Source organism: Manis javanica, chromosome 12, assembly GCF_040802235.1.
Source record: "Manis javanica isolate MJ-LG chromosome 12, MJ_LKY, whole genome shotgun sequence".
Classification (NCBI taxonomy): Eukaryota; Metazoa; Chordata; class Mammalia; order Pholidota; family Manidae; genus Manis; species Manis javanica.
In genome coordinates this window covers 1,315,494-1,336,564 of record NC_133167.1, presented here as the reverse complement: position 1 = coordinate 1,336,564, position 21,071 = coordinate 1,315,494, and the positions used below count along the sequence as shown (strand labels likewise).

Sequence of the window (21,071 nt, the reverse complement as noted above, 5' to 3'; positions counted from 1 at the left end):
GGTTGGGGTGGGGGGAGCATGCTTCATGGTGGGAGGCCCACCGGGACTGTCTGCCAGGAGGAAAATGCTCCCTTCCGCACCGTGACGGAAACCACTGGCCAGCTGGCTTCTCAGCACCTGAGCTGTGGCCAGTGTGACTGGGGAGCTGAATTTTAAACCACACTTTATTCACTTGGATTTATAGAGCCACTTGTGGCCACAGCTGCCACGGGGAGCACAGGGGGGCTCTAGGGGAGACGCAGGTCAGCAGGACCCACGACTTCCAGCTTCCCTCCTGAACCAGGATGCTGAACTCTACCCTCAGCCTGCGAGAAATTTTACTTGTTTTCTACGTTTCCACAGAGGTGAATAAAGAAACGTGATTTTCCCTCTTGTTACTCTTTTGGTTGATAACCTGGGTTTTATGCAATTAAGACAGTATATTATTTTGCTTTTGTGTTTCATCCCATCAACACTCTAAGCTCAAATCAATCTTCAAGGAAGGAACCATGAGCCCAGCTGGTGAATGAAGGTCATCACATCGAGCTTTCAGAATTTCCTGCAAAACTATTACACGGTCCTATAAATCTATGACCTTTTCTTCCATTTTGCTATTTCCCCTTCAGGTTTTTTCCCTTTTCTCTGATGTAGTTACACTGTTAAAACAAAAAAGTTAATGCTTCAGAAGAGCTCCTAACCCTAACGTATGTCTGAAATATACCAGCCACAGCCAAGCAAACGTGAGTGAAGTGCCGAGCACGCACGTGGGCATCCGGATGCACCACCACGTCTGCAAACACGTGGAGTCACGGGCCATTGAAACTTTTATTTTTTGAAGTCTGACAAATCAATGTACAAAATCCGCATGACACACAGCATGACTGGGGTGAAATTAAATTCTTCTAGTAACGCCCAGCCTTTCCGCGCAGACTTTGATAATCATGGATCGCTGCAGAGTGAAGTGAGAGGTCCCCAGGACCCTTCAAATGGAGGCTCCCTTCCACTCCCCTAACTACATACTACCAGGCAGGCTGCTCTTCGCTGGGCCGCTGCTTCCACCGTGCAATTCTCGCATCATTCACATTTCCTGATTTCGAGGCCACACGGAGTCCCAGGGCGGCAGACCGGAAGCCTCTCCCACTGCGCTGCAGCTGAGCGGGGCGGGGCCCGTCACTTCAGCCAGATCCACTTGTCGCCCACGTCGGCATTGTACCCAGGGCAGTACCTGCGGCCCGGCAGCTGTGGGAGGGAAAGCCATCATCACATGCGGTCACAAGGACGCCCGTTCCCCCTGCTCCCCCTCCACCGGCTTCTCGGCTCTGCCGGGCCCCGTGGAGGCCCTGCTGCAGGCGCACCGGTGCAGGAATGAGCAACACAGCAGCCGCGGGGCTCCCATCCTGGCCGAGGGCGCTACAGACGTACACCGCCGCGCCAGCGCTCCTGTGAACACCAGGAGGGTGACAAGTGCCATGGGAGGGGACGCAACAGTGGGGGCGGCACTTGGGTGAGAGCCGGCGATGGGAGTGAGCTGTGCCGACCCCCTGGGGGGCATCTGGCCTGGGAAACAGCATGTCTGTTCTTATGCTTTGACCATTATGACTTGAAAACATACTAACTTCAGAAAAACCTCGTGCCAAAATCACACCTAATATGGCCAATGCCTCTCCAGGGCCAGGCTGGGCCAGCAGGATGGCAGCCATGCTGACCTGAGTTTAACACGGGCCTTCCGTAAGGCGTGTGACTGGGCAAAGGGCGCCCACCGGGGCCAACCGCGGGGGAACTGTGGGCGCCCAGACCCCCAGGAGCCGTGGGAGGACGCTGGCCCGCAGAGCTGCGGCCCAGGGGGCAGGGCACGGCTGCTGCTGGAAGGGTGGACGGACGCCTCAACCCCGCCCCGCCGGCGGCAGCCGCTGCCAGCACCTCCCACTGCGCGCACACCGGAAGCGGGGGCGTGGCCGGGCGGATCGGGGGCGTGGCCGGGGCGGGCCGGGACGGATGGGGGCGGCACAAGAGCGCCCACGGACCGAGGGGTGCGCGGGGCAGGCGGGGCGGGCGCAGGCTCGGAGCTGCGGGCACCGCACGCGCGGAGCCAGGGGGCTCACGCCACCTGATGGGAGTCCGCGTAGTGCCAGGGAAACATTTGCACACTGCGTTTTGCCAAGTTCCACAGGTGGGAACAAAATACTGGGCTTTTTCACATTTTCAAATCTATGTGGACAGTCGATTTCCATATATTGCACACAAAATCTTTCCAGAGCAAGCACTAGAAAATAAACCAGCTCTTCCTTTATTCCCGGCAGCAAACGCAGGCACCCCAAGGTGAGTCACTAGAATGCAGGTGCTCGGAGAGCCGAGGCGGCCCCGGGCCTCCTGGGGCCGCAGAGAGCTCGGACGGCACCCCGAGGCTCCCTCTCCGGGCGGCCTGGCCAGGCCTCCTCGACTGTTCTACGAGTTTGCAGGGGGACTGTGCGACCTCCAGGGGGAGTCCCGGCTGCAGGAAGACGGAGGACGTGGGCGAGGTGAGACGGCGCACGGGAGGCAGGGAGCCGGTAAATGGGCGAGGAGACGTGCGCCTGCCTCCTGCTTTCTGGCCTGGGATGCCTGATGATAAGGCTTCATCCAGCCGCCAGGAGCACACTGGGAATACAGAAGAAAAGAATGCCCCGCCGCCCCACGAGTTCATAATCTCTGGAAGAGACTAGGAAGGGAGCAGGTATACACACCCAGGAGTGCATGAGCGCCCAGTGCGCCTGACTCAGCAGAGCCCTGCATGTGTGCAGCTGACCGGCAGAGTCCAGGGAGGCGGCACAGAGTGGGGGGCATTCTGGGGAGGATGGACTCCCAGGGCTGCTGCACGGGCTCCGGGAGACAGGAAGTGGCAGGAAGAGGTCGGGAATGAGACAGGCATTTCCACTTCAGTTCTGACAGGCACTTGGGCACAAGGTGATCAGTGGGCCAGACAGCTGCAGGCCCTGCCTCGTATGAGAGCCACAGTGACTCCCACATGCCTTGAGGGCTCGGGAAGTCCTGGTTAACGGGGCAGCAGGTGCAGGGGAGCGCCAGGTGGTTTCCCAGGGATGCTGAGCCCCCTGCCTGGTTATGGAAACAATGGGAGCAGCTTGGTGTTGGGGGCTGCCTGGAGGTGACCAATGGGCAGCTGGAAAATTGGGCCTGTAGCTTTGAAGACAGGGCCACAGTAGAGGGCTAGGGCCATGCAGCCACCATCCAGCACTGAGGGGGAGGTGACTAGTGGCTCATGCACAAATCCAGGGCAAACATGAGAAAAGGAAGTGCATGAGAACAGTCCTGGTCCCTGGGTGAAGCAGCCTGGCAGGAAGGACAGAGGACTGGCGCGGGCAGACCTTGGGTGCAGGCTGGAGAAGGGGCTGGGCTGCACAGGACACGAAGGGACCTCGGCTGAAGCCAGGACTGAAATGCCCACAGCTCTGACAGGAGGACGGCAGAGCAGAGACCCACTCGTGTGAGACACAACAGAGATGAGGAAAGGGGGACAAGGTCCGGGCTGCTCTGAAAAGCAGAACTAGAGACAAGGTAAAGCACCCGCGTGCGTGTGCGTGGGGGGTGGCGGGGCAGAGTCTGGACCGAGGGGCTGCGTCAGGCAGAGTGCTGCCCCCAAAGGCGTGCGTGCCCTATTCCCCAGCACGGTGACACGTGATCTCACACATTAAAGGGACTGTGCAGAGTGATGAAGTCGAGGCTCATGAGCAGGGGGCGGTCCAGACACCGCCACAGGCCAGAGCAGGGGGGACGAGGGGAAGCAGACCCTGCCAGGAGAGCACCTCCAGGGACAGGTCCTGCCCACACACCTTCCTCTGTCCTGGCCTTGAGCCCTAAGGCAATTCAGCCCTGCTGTCTTAGGCCACCTGGTTTGTGGCAGTTCATTCCAGCAGCTGCAGGAAACTCAGACGAGACGTCTGCACAAGAGAAAGGACACTGGTGGGGGGCCCGGCAGCGGCTGCGGCACAACGGGTACCCACTGGGGGCCAGGAGGACGGAGGACATGCCAGAGGGCTGCTGATGCAGCACTAGCTTGGGCTCCTTCCCCCATCTGGTTCCTGACCCATGAAGTGCCCAGCAAACTGCTATTCAAACGCAGCAGCCATGGTAAGAAAAGAACAGCAGTAATTCTCACCATATTGCCAAGTAAATTTTCTTTTTATCTGAAGGACCAACTACAGCATTGAGGCCAAAGAACAGAAAGCCCACATCTCGGTGAGCGGTCATCTGACAAGCCCTCCGACTGCAGCAGCACCCTCAGCAAACCCGCACAGCGGCCAGCCACAGCTCCCGGGCCTCCCTAGTCGGCGCGCCCAGGGGTCTGAGCTCCTGTCACTCCCTGCTGGCGGCCAGGCAGGTGGTCGCGGCACGGAGCGCTGGCCAGAGCAGGGTGACCGCCCACCGCACACGTGGGCACGCACAGGCTCCTCAGCGGCCGGGCGCCGTGCCAGCTCCTCTCCAGAACACGGGCTGCTTACTCTAGACTCACCAAAAAGCTAGAACATCAAGCCCCAAGGGCTTACACTGATTGGCAAGGATATTAACTGCCTACCAGGAACAATTCTAACTTGAAAGGAATAAAACAAGACCCAGTGCTCAAAAACCTAAAATTCACAATGAAAAATTTCCAGACACGTGAAAGAAAGAAGATATAAGCCATAATCAAGGGAAAATACCAGGCTGCCTCAGAAATGACAAAGATGGAGAATCAGCAAACAAAGCCATTAAAACAGGTATTATAAAAATGTTCAATATGCTCAAGGAATTCAATGAAAAATGAAAAAGTAAGAGAACTGGAAAATACAAAAAGATCCAAAATGAACTTTAAAGAGTTTTTCAAAAAAAGGATTCTGGAAATAAAATCTCCCTGGATAGGTGTGCTGGCCATGAGGGTGCTGCCAGGTGCTCCCCCAGTGGGGGGGCACCCACCCTGACAGCCCAGCTACCAGGCCTGCCCCCCCCCCCTGCGGCCAACGGCGAAGCAGGGGTCCTTGGCCAGCCTGTTCCCGCAGCAGGTGGGCCTGTCCCAGCAGGTGCTGTGGCGCCAGGACCCTCAGCCTGAACCATCCCTCCTGGGCGGCTCCCTCCCACCCTCCTGCCCTCCCTCCTCCAGCCACAGATGTCAGCCTGACGCGCAGGACAGAAGGCTCTCGCTGCAGCTCGGGTCTCTCCCATTTGTCCTCCACCAAAATCTTGTCAACGGCCAGTCCCATCTGGGCTTCTGTTTCTTGCAGGACTTGAATTAATAGCACATTATGTAAACACAGAAGAAAACATTAGTGAACTTGAAGACAGAGCAACAGAAACTATCCAAAATAAGGCACAAAGAAAGGTGGAAAATGAATGGGGAGTCTCAGTGACCAATGGGACAGTGCCAGGTCACCCAATGCATGTGTGCTTCAGAGTCGCTGAAGGTGAGGAAGAAACAAAACCTGAGATTTAGCGACCAAATGTTTTCCAGTAATACGAAAACGTTAAACCCTCATGTCCAAGAACCCCAGACCAAGCAGGGTCCACACACACAAGGACACACGGATGGACACCACAACTAAATTAGTGGAAACTAGTGGTAAAGAGATGAAGAGAAGGTCTTAAAGGCAGCCAGAGAAGAAAGGCCCACTAGGAACAGGACCAAAGGCAAGAAGCGTGAGACTTCTCATCAGAAGCCGTGCCCAGCCAGGAGCCTTGCAGCGTCATGGAGACTGTCAGCCTTGAAATCTGTGGTGAATGAAAATATCTGTGAAAATGATATTGAAATAAATACTCTTTTCAGCACAGCTAATAGAACTCACTGCCAGCAGACCTGCACCGCCAGGTGGGTCGCCAAAGGAAGGTGCCCGCCCAGGCGGGGGGAGAGCTGGAACACGCCTCCCCACGGGGCCCAGGAGGGCGGCTCTGGAGGGGCAGTGAGAGACGAGGGAGACTCTTCTAAGCTCTTCAGAAGATGACCTACTACTTACAGCCTGAACAATCACAGAATGCTGTGAGGTTTACGGCCTTATGACCTGCAGAAGCAGAGGGCATGGGAACGACATCACAGGGGACGGGGAGGGCAGAGTGCGGTCCTGCAAGGCCCTGGGCCACGTGGGAAGTGCCCCACTGCTGTGACTACTGACTCCCTGTCAGCATCAGCTGGCTGTGACAAGGTAAGACATGCACTGCAGACCCCAGAGCGTCACTACCAGTGAAACAGAGAGGTGGGGCTAATCAGTCTACAAAAAAATACAACAGAATTACAGAAAATGATCAACTAATCTAGAAGAGGCCAGGAAAAGAGGAAATGAGATGTACATCTGACACTCACCCACTCCTGGGTGACGCGAGGTGAGAGCAAGCCCCTCGGATGGAGGAGACCCCACCCCTCCCAGGAATGCACGCCCCAGGCTGGAGGGCAGCACCAGGCACCACAGAGTCGCCGCTTCTCGGGGCCACCTTCTATGGCCTCAGACTCAGACAGCCTGGCTGCAGCTTCAGGCAGTCCTCAGCTATCCCTTTTCTGAAACAAGCACCATAAAAAATTGCTATTTATGAAAAATAGAACTAAGGAGGAAAAGAACACTTAGTGAGTTGGATGGGGGGTGGCAGAATAGCCCAGGAAGCGTCCCACGCGAGAAAGCCAAGCGTGTGACCTGCCCAGGCACCACGCCCATTGCCCAGGTGTGCTGTCCCAGCGGCACCAAGTCCACAGCTGCTTGCAGTCCCCACGCCCCTCATTTGCTGCCCGGGCCTGACGTGCCCTCTCACCCCTCCCATGAGAACGCCCCTGCATCCATGGCCCCTGTCCTGAAGCTAATGGCCAGCTGCTCCTCAGAAGTTCCCAAATCTGCCGTCTCCTCCTTGGTACTCATCTCAAAGTGACACCCAATGCGATCGTTTGGTTCCTGACCCCAGCGGAGCGCCTCTGACACCTGCTACAGCGCTACCTCGCGTGGCACCATTTCCACCCTGAACGGAGATCTGCTCGGGGCCACTGGGCAAGCAAGCGGCTGAACGCTTTTGCTCTCACGTCCAGACATCTCTTCCCACTATAACATGCAAATATTAGTAAATGGCAGCTTCAGTGTGAAAACAAAGTGATCGCCATGTCTCCCTCCACCCCACGCTGCTTTGCTCGGCCTCACCCACTTCCACTCGTTCCCGCCCATCTCTCACTCAGCTGTCAGTCAGCATGTCCTAGGTTCTGCAGCTTGAGCTTCCAGGTGTGCAGTTCCCAGGTGCGGGGCGGGTGTAGGCCCCAATCCACTCGCCTTCCACACCCTCCTGCGGGCACCGCCACGCTCCACACAGCCTGCCATGGTGCCGGAGCAGCAGCCCACAGAGCCCTGCTGGGGCACCGAAGCACAGACCAACTCCCGCCTCAGCCCCTTGGTGCACTGCCGCAAACGCTGACCTTATAGGAAGGGCAGAGACCTGCCCATCTGGGGCCGAGCCACTCCACTGGGGCTGAAGGGGTTCTAATGGGCGTGACTGGCTCTGCTCTCTCCAGATGCTCTGAGGGGCTTAAAACAACTAGATAATCCTGGTGTGACCTGGGGATTCCAATTTCCAACTCCTGTTCTCCATTATTACAAGTAAATGCTAATGAGCTTGGCTAAGAATTTTTCATTACTTCAAAAGAGCACCCTAGAAATTATTTAATAAAGTTACTCTCTGATACACAATTCCCCAGTTTTCCATTACTGCTAAGCGTAAATCAAGGGCAGCGACACTGACATCAACCCTCAAAAATCATTATCAATTCTCAAAAACAATTTTTTTACTTTAAAAATAAGTGTCTTCTATTTTGAACACAAACATCTCCCCCTGTTACAAATCCCCTTGTGTTTGGCTGCCCTGTCCTACTGCTGAACACACAGCGATATCACAGGCTCCGCAGGTCTCCACCCACCCCGCTCACAGAGGTGCAGGCAGCGCCTCCTCGGACACCTGTGCACAGCACGCTCTCTGAAAACCCTGAACGGGAGCAGCGACGGAACACGGGCAAAGCCGAGGCACTGCTGGCTTGTCAGTCACACGCCCGTCACCGGTCCCTTCGCACCGGCAGACGGGCAGGTGCCACACGGTGATCTGCAGCCACACACAGCAGCTCAGCCGGTGAGAAACCTACCACTCACGCTCACTTTCTTCTCCAAGAGACATACCTCAGTTATTTTCTGCAAGTAGAAATATAAACAAATAAGGGGACACGCAGACTAATGTTCAGGTTGGTCGGCAAGCTCCCTGGGAGCCCATGGGGCAGAGGCCGGGCAGATGGTCAGGTCTCCTCCAGCCCTAACTGATAAGGGGCAGGCTGAAGATACTGGGTGTTTAGTTTCCCATTCAGTCAAGCAACTTCTAAACTGAGAATCTGTTTAACAGAAAACACAGACAAATTAAATTCTAACTAAGGTTTGAATGCCAAGAGGAAATTTAAAACAGCTCAGTCTATACCTTTTCTCCCCCAGCACGTTAATGTTTCTCTGCTTACTGCAAGTTTGTCTTTATTAAAGAGAATTTCATAAAAGCAAGAACATGCAGCAATAACACAGTCAAGTCATTAAACACGTCTATTTCAAAAAACGGTGAAGGGGAACTTGTTTCTGAAAATGAAAACAACTTGAGACAGTAAAGAAATACAAACAGCAGGGGAGGCAGGAGACTCTGCCCTCCCACGACTGTCCTGGACAAAGTCGGACGCAGGGAGCCCAGCACCTCAGCAGCATCTGGCCTCCCTGAACAAAGAAGAGGCTGCCCAGGGAGGTAGAGACCAGTGCCGTCCGACCACCCCAGGGAAGGACAGCACAGAAATAAAAAGTGACCTGACACGGTGTTTGAAAACTGACTTCAGCAAGTAAGCGTACACGTTCTATGTTCACGGGGCATTTACGGGGCCAGCTCCAATGGCAGAGTGGGGGTGTGTGAGGGAAACCGTGCGGACGGGTACTTCTCAGACCCAGGTACCCGTGTCACGTCACGGGAGTCACAGGAACTGGGGACCCCGCATCACCTGGGAGACCGATGGGCGCCTGAGAGCTCACAGCACTCCAGCCAGAGCAGTGACAGGACCGACACCAGGGACACAGGGTCACAGGATCACCCAAACAGCACTAAACTGAAGATAAAAATCCTTCCACTCATGTGAAATCTTAGATCTTTTCTCTCCTGAAAAGGTCCTTCTTCACAAGTCTAGGCCCTTGTCATCGGCACAACTCAACGGGAACTGCTCCCGTGCAGATGGCGGCCCAGGGCCCCAAGCCCCCAGTAGCCCTGCTTGGACGTCAGGCACAGGGCTGACACAGGCAGCAGCCAGGGACCTTCCCTCCAGGGAACTGGACAGGCTCCTCTGTGCCTCATGGCTCACTTACAAATGGGAATGACAGTCACAGCGCCTCCTGTTAGGCCAGCCCAGGGCCAGCGCACAGGACGTGACCACAGTGAGCTGGTGGCCCCACCTGGACGTTCTAATAGCACCACCTCAGGTCCTGCTTGCCCTTGACACGCCAACCTCTGTCCCAGCCCTTCCTCCGAAGGGGCTGCCTTGCCCCCAGCCTCCCACCCCTCCTTGTGGACCATGACGACCAAATCTGTGCTAAAGAGCCTCCCAGCTCCCATGTCCCCACCTTCTTCTTTTCAACCGCGAGGAGAGCGCCGGGCCCTGCCAGGAGTGGGCCCGTGGCGCATCCCTGCCGCTGGCTGACGAAACCACATGCCAGCCAGGAAGACATCTCCAGAGCGCCATCCAGCTCACAGCCCACGCGCCTCCCCTCTCAGCAGGTTACAATAGCTCCTCACAGTTGCTCATTGTCAGTGATTCTAAAGAAAGCCATGCACCACATAAAGGACTGACGGAAGGCTCTCTGTCTACACCGCAGTTCAGGATTCTCGCTCTTACACCAGAACCCTTCCCCATGCAGCCTGGCACCAGGACGAGCCTCCTCTGCGCCGTGAGGCCCCAGATCTGACAGCTCACCTTCCTCTCACCTCTTCTCTTCCTTCAAGTAACTCATGCCCTCGTGCCACCAAACCAGCCACCCGGGCCACCACAATGCCACTCCTTCTCCAAAGGAGAACTGGGGCCCAGGTGCCTTCTCTACTTGGCCAACTCCTGCATCCTGTGAGGCTGAGATCCTGAAACCCTAGGCACTGGGCCACCCCGCAAACCCCTCTTCTCCCGAGAGTCCCCGGGACTTGGGACCCACATCACGTCGGTGTTCCCGGGTCTGTGGTTCCCACTGTCGGTGGGTCTCCAGGGCTCAGTGAATGGGCACCAGATGAATACACGGACTAGGCGAGCCCCAGAAACAGGCCGGAAGCCTCCTGCGACAAGTGGTGCCATCACGAAGAAGTGCCACAACTGCAAGATGCAGACCAGAAACTAGGCGCCTGGCTCTGCAGCTGCAGGAGCTGAAAGGCAGAAACAGACGTGATCCCCTGGGCACCAGCTCTGAGGATACGGGCTGTCTGGAGATGCCAGGGGCCTAGATGGCCCCTGCCAGGCCAAAGGTAAGTGTGTGTCTCGGGCCGCTCCAGGCCAAGCACATGTGAAATTACAAAGCTCCGAGAAGCACAGTCTGGAACGGACTCCTAGACAACGGAACAGGCTCCTGGCCCCAAACTGCCATCCCCTGTGTGCTTCCTGCTGACCGCCCATCAGCACCCAGGCGGCACGGGCCCCAGCGTGCTCACGGCGGTCCCGGAGCTCAGGCTGCCAGCCCTCGCTCCCCAGGGCTGCGGCCGGGGTGTCCACCCAGCGTGCAGTGCCCTGGGAAGGACAGGCTTCTGGGATGAGCAAGGGCAGGTTCCTGCACAGCCGACAGGGTCCAGGGAACACAGCCCACCACATGGAAGTCTGACCCCAGGGGTGTCTGACAGCCATGAGCCCACTACCACCTTAACACCTGGTCAAGATGTCATCAGGGAAGTCCGTCCCCAGAGACTCACCAGCTCTCACATCAGGGGTGGCAGGATGCCGAACACAGTGCTCCCTGAGTCACAAAGACACATTCACGCAGGAAGTGCAGCAGCCACACCTGCGAGCCTGGCCCCACACAGGGCAGCAGGGGTGGTCTCAGCGCTCAGCCAGGTCAGCTGGACTGGCCCCACGCCACCTCGCAGACAGGTTTCGAGTCTTCCAGCTGCACGTTGGCTGCCCCCACAGGGGGTGCCCTACTCCACCCCCGGTCTCAGAAAGCTCTCCCCTGTTGTCTTCAAAGGCCTCCTCCGTAGCACCCGGCACGTCCTGGCAGGGACCTGCGGGGAACTTTCCGGATCATGAGGGCGGAGCACGGCGTGCTGGGTGGACCTGGGGCCCCTTCTCGGCTTCTGCACCCCCAGGCCCTCCTCCTGTACCTTCTCTCCCACTTCTACTGGCACTTGCCCTTCTGCCTATAAACACACTGAGAATTCATTGGCCATTCAACACAAACATAATATCCAGCCAATAAAGGACGGGAAAGTCAATTCCTACCACGCTACTGAAGCTCTTCTCTCCAGTTTCACCCTCTTGACCTTCCTGTGGCACCTGAATAGTGCTGGGGACTCTCTGCCCCCCAGCCCCATCCCCTGGCACGGGGGGCAGCCAGCAGGCTCTCTGGGAGGGCAGTCCTCCCCACAGCCCCACCCCACCTCCCTGCCTGCCAGCCCAGGCCAGCCCAGCGCAGGCAGAGGGGCAGCGTGGGGCAGAGGCTCTTTTCCAGGGGGCCGAGGGGCTTGTGCAGCCCTGAGGGGGGTGAGTCGGTGGTCGGTTCACATTTTATCAAGACCAACCAGGTAGCACCTACAAAGGGCTGCCCTGCTAGAACCAAGCCCAGATGCTCTGGGACAATCTGATGCAGGGGAGTTGCTACACTAAGTGCTCAAACAGGGGTGGGCGAGCCGCCCGCTGGGGCTCCGCGGGGCAAGTTCTCTCATGTCACAGGCTTTCCCGAGTTCAAAGTTCCCACTTGGGGAAGAACGGAAATTCCACCAAAACAATGACCTGACCCCCTCCCTCTCCTAACACGAGGTGAGAACAGCGACTGCACAGGCGTCCGCAGAGGCAAGCCGCTCCCCGAAAGATCTCCAGCGGGCCGCTCTTGGGGCTCACTCAGGGAACCTGTGAACTCAGTCACCATCAGGCCAAGGAAAGGCAGCCACACGTCAGCGTGCCCGGGGCCCTACAATGAAAGGCATTTCACGCGCATGCGCGGTCCGAGGAGCAAGGCCCAGCTACCGCCTCCACCGGAGCCCCTCCAGAGCACGACTCCTAGCGTCATCTGCACTCGCGCCCCTCCTCCCATCCATCCCAACCACACGAGTCTAAAAGAGAGGCAGCAAAGTGTAGACCCACGCCCGCACCGGGCCTAAAGTGCCCTCTCCCACCCTGCATGCAGGACCCACCCCGTGGCCACCTCCTCCAGTCTGAGCCCTTCAACAATGGCACGTCCAGTCCTTGAGCCCAGAGGTGAGAACAAGTGCACAGCCACCATCGGGAAACGGGGACTCCCGGAGAGGACGGCGAGCCATGCCAGGCACAGCCCTGTGGCTCCATCTCCCCCGAGACCCCAGGAACATGCCTCCACCGGTGCCCCCGTCAAAGCCAAGGCGACAGCAGCGACCCCGCTGAGAGGCAGCTCAGCCCCCACGCTCAGGTCATCCTCCGGCCCACAGCCGCACCAGCGCTTCACCCGGAGTGTCGGCCTCCAGCCCGCATCCCGAGCTCAGCTCGTCCCTGCTTGCCCTCCTCCTGGCGCCATGCCATCTCAGTGGGCCTGCTACACCCAGGACACCCAAGCCTCCCTCACCTCTGAATGCTGCTCAAGGTACGGCTGGGCCGCTCCCGCCCGCAGGCTCCAAGGCCTCTCTGCGGAACACCCGGGGTGCCCCACTGTACATCTGTGTATCGCCAGCTAGGATGTAAACTCCCGGCAGCAGGACTTTGCTTTGCTCCCTGACGTAGGCTCAATGCTCAGAACAGGGCCTGTCACAATACATATTTACTGAGTGTAAGCGAATCAATGTAAAACACTGAGATGACAGTGTTTGGGGGATGTGTGTGCCTGCAATGTCAGGCTTAGCGGCAAGTGTCAGGGGTGAACTGTCATTCCTCATAATGTCTCAGCACTCCCAGGATGCCTGAATGCACCTCCTGGATAAAGTGCTCTGATGATGACACAAGACAAGAATGTCATCAGCCAGGCTTCCCTTCTTTGCCCCGAGGGTGGCAGACTAAATGAGCTCTCTGTGGGAGGGTTCATGAGCAGACACCCTCTGAGCACAGACAGACAGAGCCTCTGGAACGGACACCAGGAGAACCGGCATCAGACAGGCTTTCAGGTCACTGAAAAAACAGAGAAGCCTTTCGTTTCCCACAGAGCGATGGGCCAGCCGCCTGGAAGCCTCCTGATGCAAAATCCCTAGAAATGCGCTGACATGCGTCGCTGGGCTCTGCAGGAAACCCCGAGGGGCTAAAAACGAGGAGCAAGCTGCAAACCAGAGCTGGAGTGGGGACTGAAGCCTCGGCTGCCTGGGGACACCTGAGGGGCTGAGGGAGGCACAGCAGGGCAGTGTCCAGACCAGCCCCCGGCCGAAGGCAGAGGGAAAGCAAGCCCGCGCTGTGCAGATCCAGCCACCGCCTGTCCTCACACAGGTGGGCCTCCAGCTCCCACCACCTCCAGGGCCTGCAATCCCACGAGCACCCGTCACTCACTTGCTCATGAACCTTGGCCTTTCAGAGAAGGGCTACCAGACCTAGCGAGCAACAGAGGCTGCCCGGCTGAGTGAAATACTTGGGGCACAAGAGTGTCTGGGTTCACCTGAGTCGAGTATAATGGGCACCCTGTATGGGCAGGAGCTGCCCTCACTAAATGCCCACAAAGCACGGATGTAGTGTCCCAAGTCTCCGTGGCACGGAAGGAACCAAAGGGAACAATGAATGACAGACCGCCCTCCCCGACCCTCAGCGTCACCAGATACGGAGTATAAAGTGACTACCTTTAAGATGTTTGAAGAAAGAGAAACAACTGAAAACAGAAGTAAGAAATAAGATGGTATCAACAAGCTTCAGAGAGCCCTGGCGTAACGGGAGAACCTATCCTGGCTGCGCTACAAAACCTCAAAGCCGGAGCAGGAAAATCCCTTCTAGGCAAAAGACGACTGTAATACTTAATTTAAAAAGGAGAAGGTCAGCCTTGTGCCTTTTTCCAGGAATTAGAAGTGCTACCCAGTAATTTCTAGCCACAGAGCGTCAGCAAGTTCAGAACTGGCCATGAAATGTGCACAGCACCTAACGGGCGTATCGTGACTCGTGGGACGCCACCCTCCTCAGGTTCCCTCAGCGGCTCTGTATGCACAGTGCACGTACACATTTCCATGACATTCGGAAGCATGTTTTTAGTGATTTTATTTCCTTTATTACATTAATCAGGATTATATAAACTCTCATGTTGTCAGTGGGCTTTGGCCAAAACACATTTTCAACATTAAAAATGCTTTCCCTAGAAAATGAGCAGCTGCCTACTGGGCAGCAGAGCTCTGTGGGCCCCTGCCGGCCACAGAAGAGCCCCAGGTCACCCTGACTCGTTCCAGGGAAACCAGCCACGAAATGCCCTCTGCTCGAGCACTGAACAATTCCTCTTGCTGAACGACACACTCCCCGCGATGCCCGCCCCCCACGGGGCGCCCCAGAGGCCTCACCTCCCGGTGGCTGGCTCACACTCAGGCTCTCCCCGAGCAGGCTCAGCCGCCTGGCCGGGGACCTCGAGGGGCCGCAGGCCTTTCCAGTTGGGAAACAGCTCCACCCGAAGCCGGCAGCACTTGGTTCAGCCGTCTGCATGGCCCCCTGACATGCTTTCTAGAAGGCGGCTTGGCCATGATCATCACCCATGTCTTTACTGTCCAAAGGGAATTCCGTGACTGAAGAAAAATAGCCACTATTACTTGTATTCTATCTCATTTCAATTTCTTTTTTAATATCAAATAAATGAATTTCCTTAAAAAAAGTCAGTGTTCCACTAAACACACACACGATCCTTCCTCAGAGGACAGGTAAAGCCAACAATGTGCACAGTGACTTCCAGGAAGGGGGAATGAGGCCGTACGGTGGACACACCTGACCCACACCTCAGCCAGGTGGTCAAGGTTGCCATCAGCACGCTATTTGAGAGGATGGCAAAGATACATAAGCCCAGGCCAGTCACAGGAGAGCAAACTCCACATGAGGGATACTCTACAGAATACCTGGTCAGCGCTCCTTAAACTACCAGGCAGAACCACCGAAAACAACGAGTCTGACAGTGCCACGGCCAAAAGGAGCCCATGGAGAGCCGACCCCCAGGGCCGCCGGGACGCCTGTGCCAGGGAAAGCTGCGGAAGCCTGAGCAGGCGGGGACTCTGGCTGGCAGAGACACACGAGCGCGGGCCCAGTGACGAACACAGTGCATTGAGCTCAGACGCTCATGGGGCACTGGGGGCGCGGCATGAAAGCTCTCTACCATCCTCATGATTTTTCTGTAAATTAAAACTCTGCTAAAAAATTAGGTTAGTTTTTAAAATGCTTAGGAATTTTAAAAATTACATTTCCTCAATCATTTAAATCTTGATTAAAAACTTCAACAACTCCGAACATTCATTAAAATCCTAAGTCCAACACAGTAGATTCTCTTCAATGCTCTCAAATTAAAAATCAGACAAAAACACACACACACAACGATGATGAAACACTGCCAAACGCCCTCAGCACGTCACCGTTTAAAATGGCCAACAGGCCCAGCCTCCGGCAGACCAGTACAGACAGCGCTCCCGGGGCCACCAGGGGGAGGACAGGTCACAGAACGTCTGGGCAGAGGCATCAGGGCGGGGCGGCCCCCGAGTCCCAGGGAGAGGAAGCAGAGGGGGGAGGGGCACGGGCAGCAGGGCAGGAGCCGCTGGAGGAGCCGGGAGCCCGGGAAGCTGAGACGCTCTCAGCAGCGGGGGCACAGGGAGCAGCCGCAGGTCGGCGCCGCCAGGAAACAGGGCCCCACCCGAAGCGCTCGTCAGGGACCCAGGCGGAGGACCGACCTCAGCTCAGCATCAGTCGGCTGGTTTCTGAAGGGACGTGGGGATCTGTCCTGACCTGAACACCTGCCGGAGACGGTAAGCGCCTCGTCTCAAGAAAAAGGCGACACCATCCAGAGCTTCAAGTGCCTTTAGAGTTCTTCAAAAGTAATGACAGTCGCTTAAAAAAAAAACATGCTTACCAAAAAAACAAGATTAATGACCAAAGACGAAGGGATGGGAGGGCACCAGACAATCGGGACAGATTCAACAGAGGCCCAGATACAGCGGCTATCAGACACCCTTTGATTAATGTGTTCAAGAAGTTAGATGACAAAACAATTTCAGCAGATAAGTTGAAATTATAAAAGAATGGAAACTGTAGACATGGAAATAACTACAACTAACATTAAAAATCCAAACATAAGCAGTACAGGTCTAGACACAGGTGAGCAGGAGCCGAGAAGGCCAACACGGCGGGAGGCAGGCAGGAAGAGCTGGCTGGGGAAGAGGTCGGGATGAAAAGGCGGGCCAGGGCGGGAGGGACGGAGAGCCGGTGCGGGCCCAGTGGGGGCTGCGGGCCCAGGAGGGCGCAGGGGACTCGGGCGCAGGCACCACTGAGGCAGCGCTCAGAGGCTTTCCCCAGACTGACAAGGGCTGCCAGCCAAGGGACGCTCTGGGTCCCAAGCAAAGAACAGACATGAGTACACGGCATGCCCCAGACAGTATAAATACTCAAAACCAACTCAGGAAAACCTAAATAATAAACCCTGCCAGAAAGATAGGAAACATCTTGAGGAACAGCAAACTTCTTGTTAGAAACATGAAGGTCAGAAGCATCTACTACTGGAAGTTTGGAAGTGCTGACGGAAAATGCCAATTTAGAATTCCATACCCAATGAACATAGCCGTCAGTAATGAGGACAATCTTCCTTCCTTATTAGTTTGGCCCAAAACCCACTAAGCAGGGCTGGGCTCGTTCTGCCTCCACACGGGGGGTGGGAAGCTGGTCACGCACTGGGTAACCCAGTAAGTACCCTGAGGCAAAGGTGCCTCGCTGTCTGAGAAGGACACAGGGTGGGAGACACTAGGATGAACTGCATGTCACCCTGGAATTGGAGGGATGACGCAATTCAAAATTGTCAGTATTCAGAGAGAAATAAAATATAGATGCGCAAGGATTAAATAGGAATCTGGAGTCCACAGTGACACGGTAATTGAATAAAAAGGAGAAGAGAAAGCATTCCCTTATGGAAGACAGCACTAGGAACACAGAAGGAATGAGAGAATTCAGGAAGTACGATTTGGCGATCACAGTATTAACAACATAGCCAAGGAAATCAACGGATGCTAAACTACTGGGTTAAAGATTGATGACAAAATGCACATTTACAAGTTTCAAAGTACTTCCCCCCAAAATACATATTGATTACAGGGAGCAAAAGAGAAACTTTACGTGAGGCACCATCTCAGAGTCACGCGGCCAAAGCTAAAGTAACTAGGGACGAAATAAATGGGGATCCTGCGAAATGTATGAATTCCAGGATGCCCCTACAATCACGGGATGCATCCAACAAAATCAAACTGAGGGCCATTCAAACAGTAATTGTCCTGTCATCTGTAACCTTCAAAAGTCTCAGGTCATGAATGCCAGGGGAAGCCTGAGGACTGGCAGTCAGAGACCAGGGAGACGAGGTGCCATGGATTGATTTTCTCTCTGAGGAAAGGCCCTGGGACAGGCCCGCAGACCAGAGACAGTCACGCTGAGCGGGGACGTCCGGTCCTGGTGGCTGTGCTGTGGTCAGAGAGGACACGGGTCCCCCCTGTGGGAACACGCTTCCCGGCTGGTTCTCGCACCTTCGCCTACGCCAGGACTGACTGGAGGACTCCTTAAAACAGGCTTCTGGGCCCCATCTCCAGAGGGTCTGAGTGGGCAGGCCTGGACAGGGGCCTGACAACTTTCACTCCGTGGTGGTGGCCAGGGGGCGGGAGTAGGAACTGCACTGCAATGGCCACCTGAAGAGTCTCACGCTGGCAGGGCACCCTGTGGATTAGTTACTCACCAAGGTTCAGAGAAAGCCGGTTTTCTATTCTTGTTATTTTTGTCAAATTTGAAACGTTCCGAAATAAAAACAGACAAAATCATAGAGACCATTTTAAACACTGAGTGTGAGAGCTCGTTGTCAGCACAGTCTTGGGGCAGAAGGACAGGGCGATGGGCCTACATGGCAGCAGTGAGCCCCGGGGAGGGCAGTGGGAACGGCCCCCTCAAATGATGAGCCCCTGCCAGAGGGAAGGGGCACCAAGGCCCGGCAACAGGGACAAAGGAGGCACGTGGTCAGTCTCACATCTAACGGAGCTAAAACCACAGAACAGGACATTTTACACAACTTCATGCCAGAAATTAGGAAATTTAAATGAAAGGGAGCAAATTCCTTGAAAAATGCAACTTTCAAAATATAATCCAAGAAGAAATAGAACACTGTATACCCCCTCCCCATTAACGTAACTGAATCCATCCTCTCAAACACTGCAGCAGAGCCCTGCGGGTCAGCCGCCCACATCGGGGGGCCAGAGTCAGCGGCCCATGCAAACTCGGCCAGACAATAAAAACTGAGGTCCTGAGGGTGAAACCTGACAGGGACCTTACAAAAAGGGAACATTACCATCCAATCTCTCAAGAATCCAGAAAACTAAAGTCCTCAACTGAATGTGGAAATTAGGTTCAGTTACACATGACAAGAAAAAACACGCTCACACACACACACCAAGGCCATGGCTGTGACGACACAGGAGAAAGTGAGGCCTGTGTATGATGCCACAGGAGCTGGTGAATCTTAAAAGTAGAGCGGGAACGGTCACCAGGTGCAGTGAGCAGGCATCCCAGCCCTGGACACAGTCGACGCTTCAGACCCGCACACGTCCACTCAGGAGGGAGGGAGAAACCGCAGGCATGTGCCACCTGCGCAGGCCAGAGACGGGCGTGCAGAAACACCAACCGGAGGCGCCTCTGAGCGACACCTTTGCAGTTTTATGTATTTCCTCAAACTTCTAGGCTGACTAAACTTACCATCATAACCACCAAAAGAACTTAGCTTAAAAGAAAACACCAAGTCCCCAAGCAAGAAAGCAAACAGCGGGACGGACGTGCCCAGCACCCCTCAGCGTCCTTGCCAAGGCGCACAGCAGGTGAGAGGCACGGTAACGTGAAAATACTTAACCAGGATTTAACTCAGTGCTCAGGGCTTAGCGGGAGTTCTGCTTCAAGTACAATCGCTCTGCGCTCGCCGACAGCAAAGCCCCGCCACCTGTGTGGGATGGATGGCACGCTCAGTGCCCACTGACACCAGGGTTCCCAGAGAGGGCTGCACCCAGAACTTAGAAGTGTTCTCCAAGTCTGTGCACTCTTGCCTGAAATGACGCTCCAAACCATTCTGAAACCAATTCACTGAAGACGTAAAGAGATCAGAGGACGTCAGTGGAGCAGCCCAGCCTCCACCCTCGCCCAGCCCTGCCTCACCCCAGCCCTGCGTGCTCCCATTTGCTCAGGGACCCCCCTGCTCAAACGTGCCTTCCTTGCTTGTGGCCGGAGGTGCCACAAAGAGGAGGGCAAAGCAGAGGTAAGACTTGGCACTGAAGAAATGTAAAGACTGAAGCACAGAGCGCTTCACTCCGAGATGACATGCTGATGGAGAGGGTGGCCGCGACACTGGCCCCCGGGGACAGCTTGCCGCGCACGACCCGGGGACACGGCCCCAGCTTGACGTGCCGTGAGGAAGGGAAAAGGGAGGACGACCTCAGTGTAAAGGAAACTTCCACTGAAGCAAAAAGAAAAATACCAACAAAACCATTTTTTAGAGCAGTGACTCTCCTAGCGTCGAGTTCATACCGCCGTGGGCTGGCTCTCAGCTCCGGAGATCTTACCTCCATGAACCTGTGGAAGACTCGGTTGCTCTGGTGCGCTCCGATGGTGACTTCTGGGAGATAGAGGGGAATGGTTGTGTGATTCAGCACCTCCAGCTTATTCTGAACCCTACAAAATAAGACAAATACAGCTCACATTAAAACCAAAGAAGTAAATTAATAAGCTATTAAGGCTGATTTTTAAAAACATCCATATTAAATATTCATACATTCAAATAAATGCCACTCATTCCCAGCCAGTCACAGTGAAACACAAATTCCGCCCTAAGGACCACCTGTTTGCATGTAGGTGCTTCTCTGAAATGACCTGCAGAACCTGAGGTTGAGCCTTTCAAAGCCTCAGCGACCTCTGGGGAATAGATGCAGTTTTGGAAGCAAAAAAGGTGCCAGAGTATGCTTTAAACTCGGGAACATCAAGAACAAAGTGCCAAAAATAAACACGACTGTTACAATGCTGAGCACATAGTATGCCCTCATTAAAACGTGCAAAATTAATGAATCTCAAGGGAAAGACGAGTAACTCCAGAGGTACAGAGCAGGCGTCAGGCTGCCCTGCCTGGATGGGGAGCTGTCTGACGACGCCAGGAGCGGGAGCTGACAAGGGCACACGGGACTCGAGGGCAGGGGGTCAGGGGAAGCCCGCAGGCTGGCCTGCTGAACCACCGCCTATAAAAGGTCTAAACTCTTGCACCAATGAATACAAATCATAGGATACTCTCTCCTTGCCTCACTGTTTTATTTTGCTGAATGCTAAAATATTTACACTTTGTTATAAGTTACTTATTTTAAATTAAATGTAGTCTGAATATAACTACCATACTTGAAAAACATCTTCTGGGCTTTTAGAAAGAAACATTAAAATAAGTCTCTGTTTTTAAGGGCTTAAAACAAAGAATATAATTATTTTAAATGGTCACCTTCCCATTAATGAGTTATAATAGCAGAAGAGGATTCTGTTCGTAATGGCCCAAGTAGAAGTCCTTCAATGCATCTGGCTCTCAGCCACTTTGTGAGGCAGAGCCCAGACCCACGTGCGTCCCCTGGCACCCTGGGCAGGTGTCACAGTCAGAGCAGTCCGGCTCCCACCCTGGGCCCGGTGGTCCCCGGACCCACCTCCACGGAGGCCCCGAGCATCAGAACCTGCCGCAGGCTGAATGTGC

At 55.2% G+C, this 21,071-nt stretch overlaps 1 protein-coding gene across 1 annotated transcript in view; it reads right to left on the bottom strand.

The window, feature by feature from the left end:
• Positions 1 to 785: 785 nt before the first annotated feature.
• Positions 786 to 21,071, bottom strand: part of NDUFA10 (NADH:ubiquinone oxidoreductase subunit A10) — a 42,093-nt gene continuing 21,807 nt past the window's right edge. The window contains exons 9-10 of the mRNA XM_037009611.2: positions 19,912 to 20,020; positions 786 to 1,218 (exon numbers count right to left, since the gene is read on the bottom strand). Of these exons, the coding sequence (XP_036865506.1) occupies positions 1,150 to 1,218; positions 19,912 to 20,020 (178 nt within the window). The 3' untranslated portion in view covers positions 786 to 1,149. The remainder of the gene's footprint in view (positions 1,219 to 19,911; positions 20,021 to 21,071) is intronic.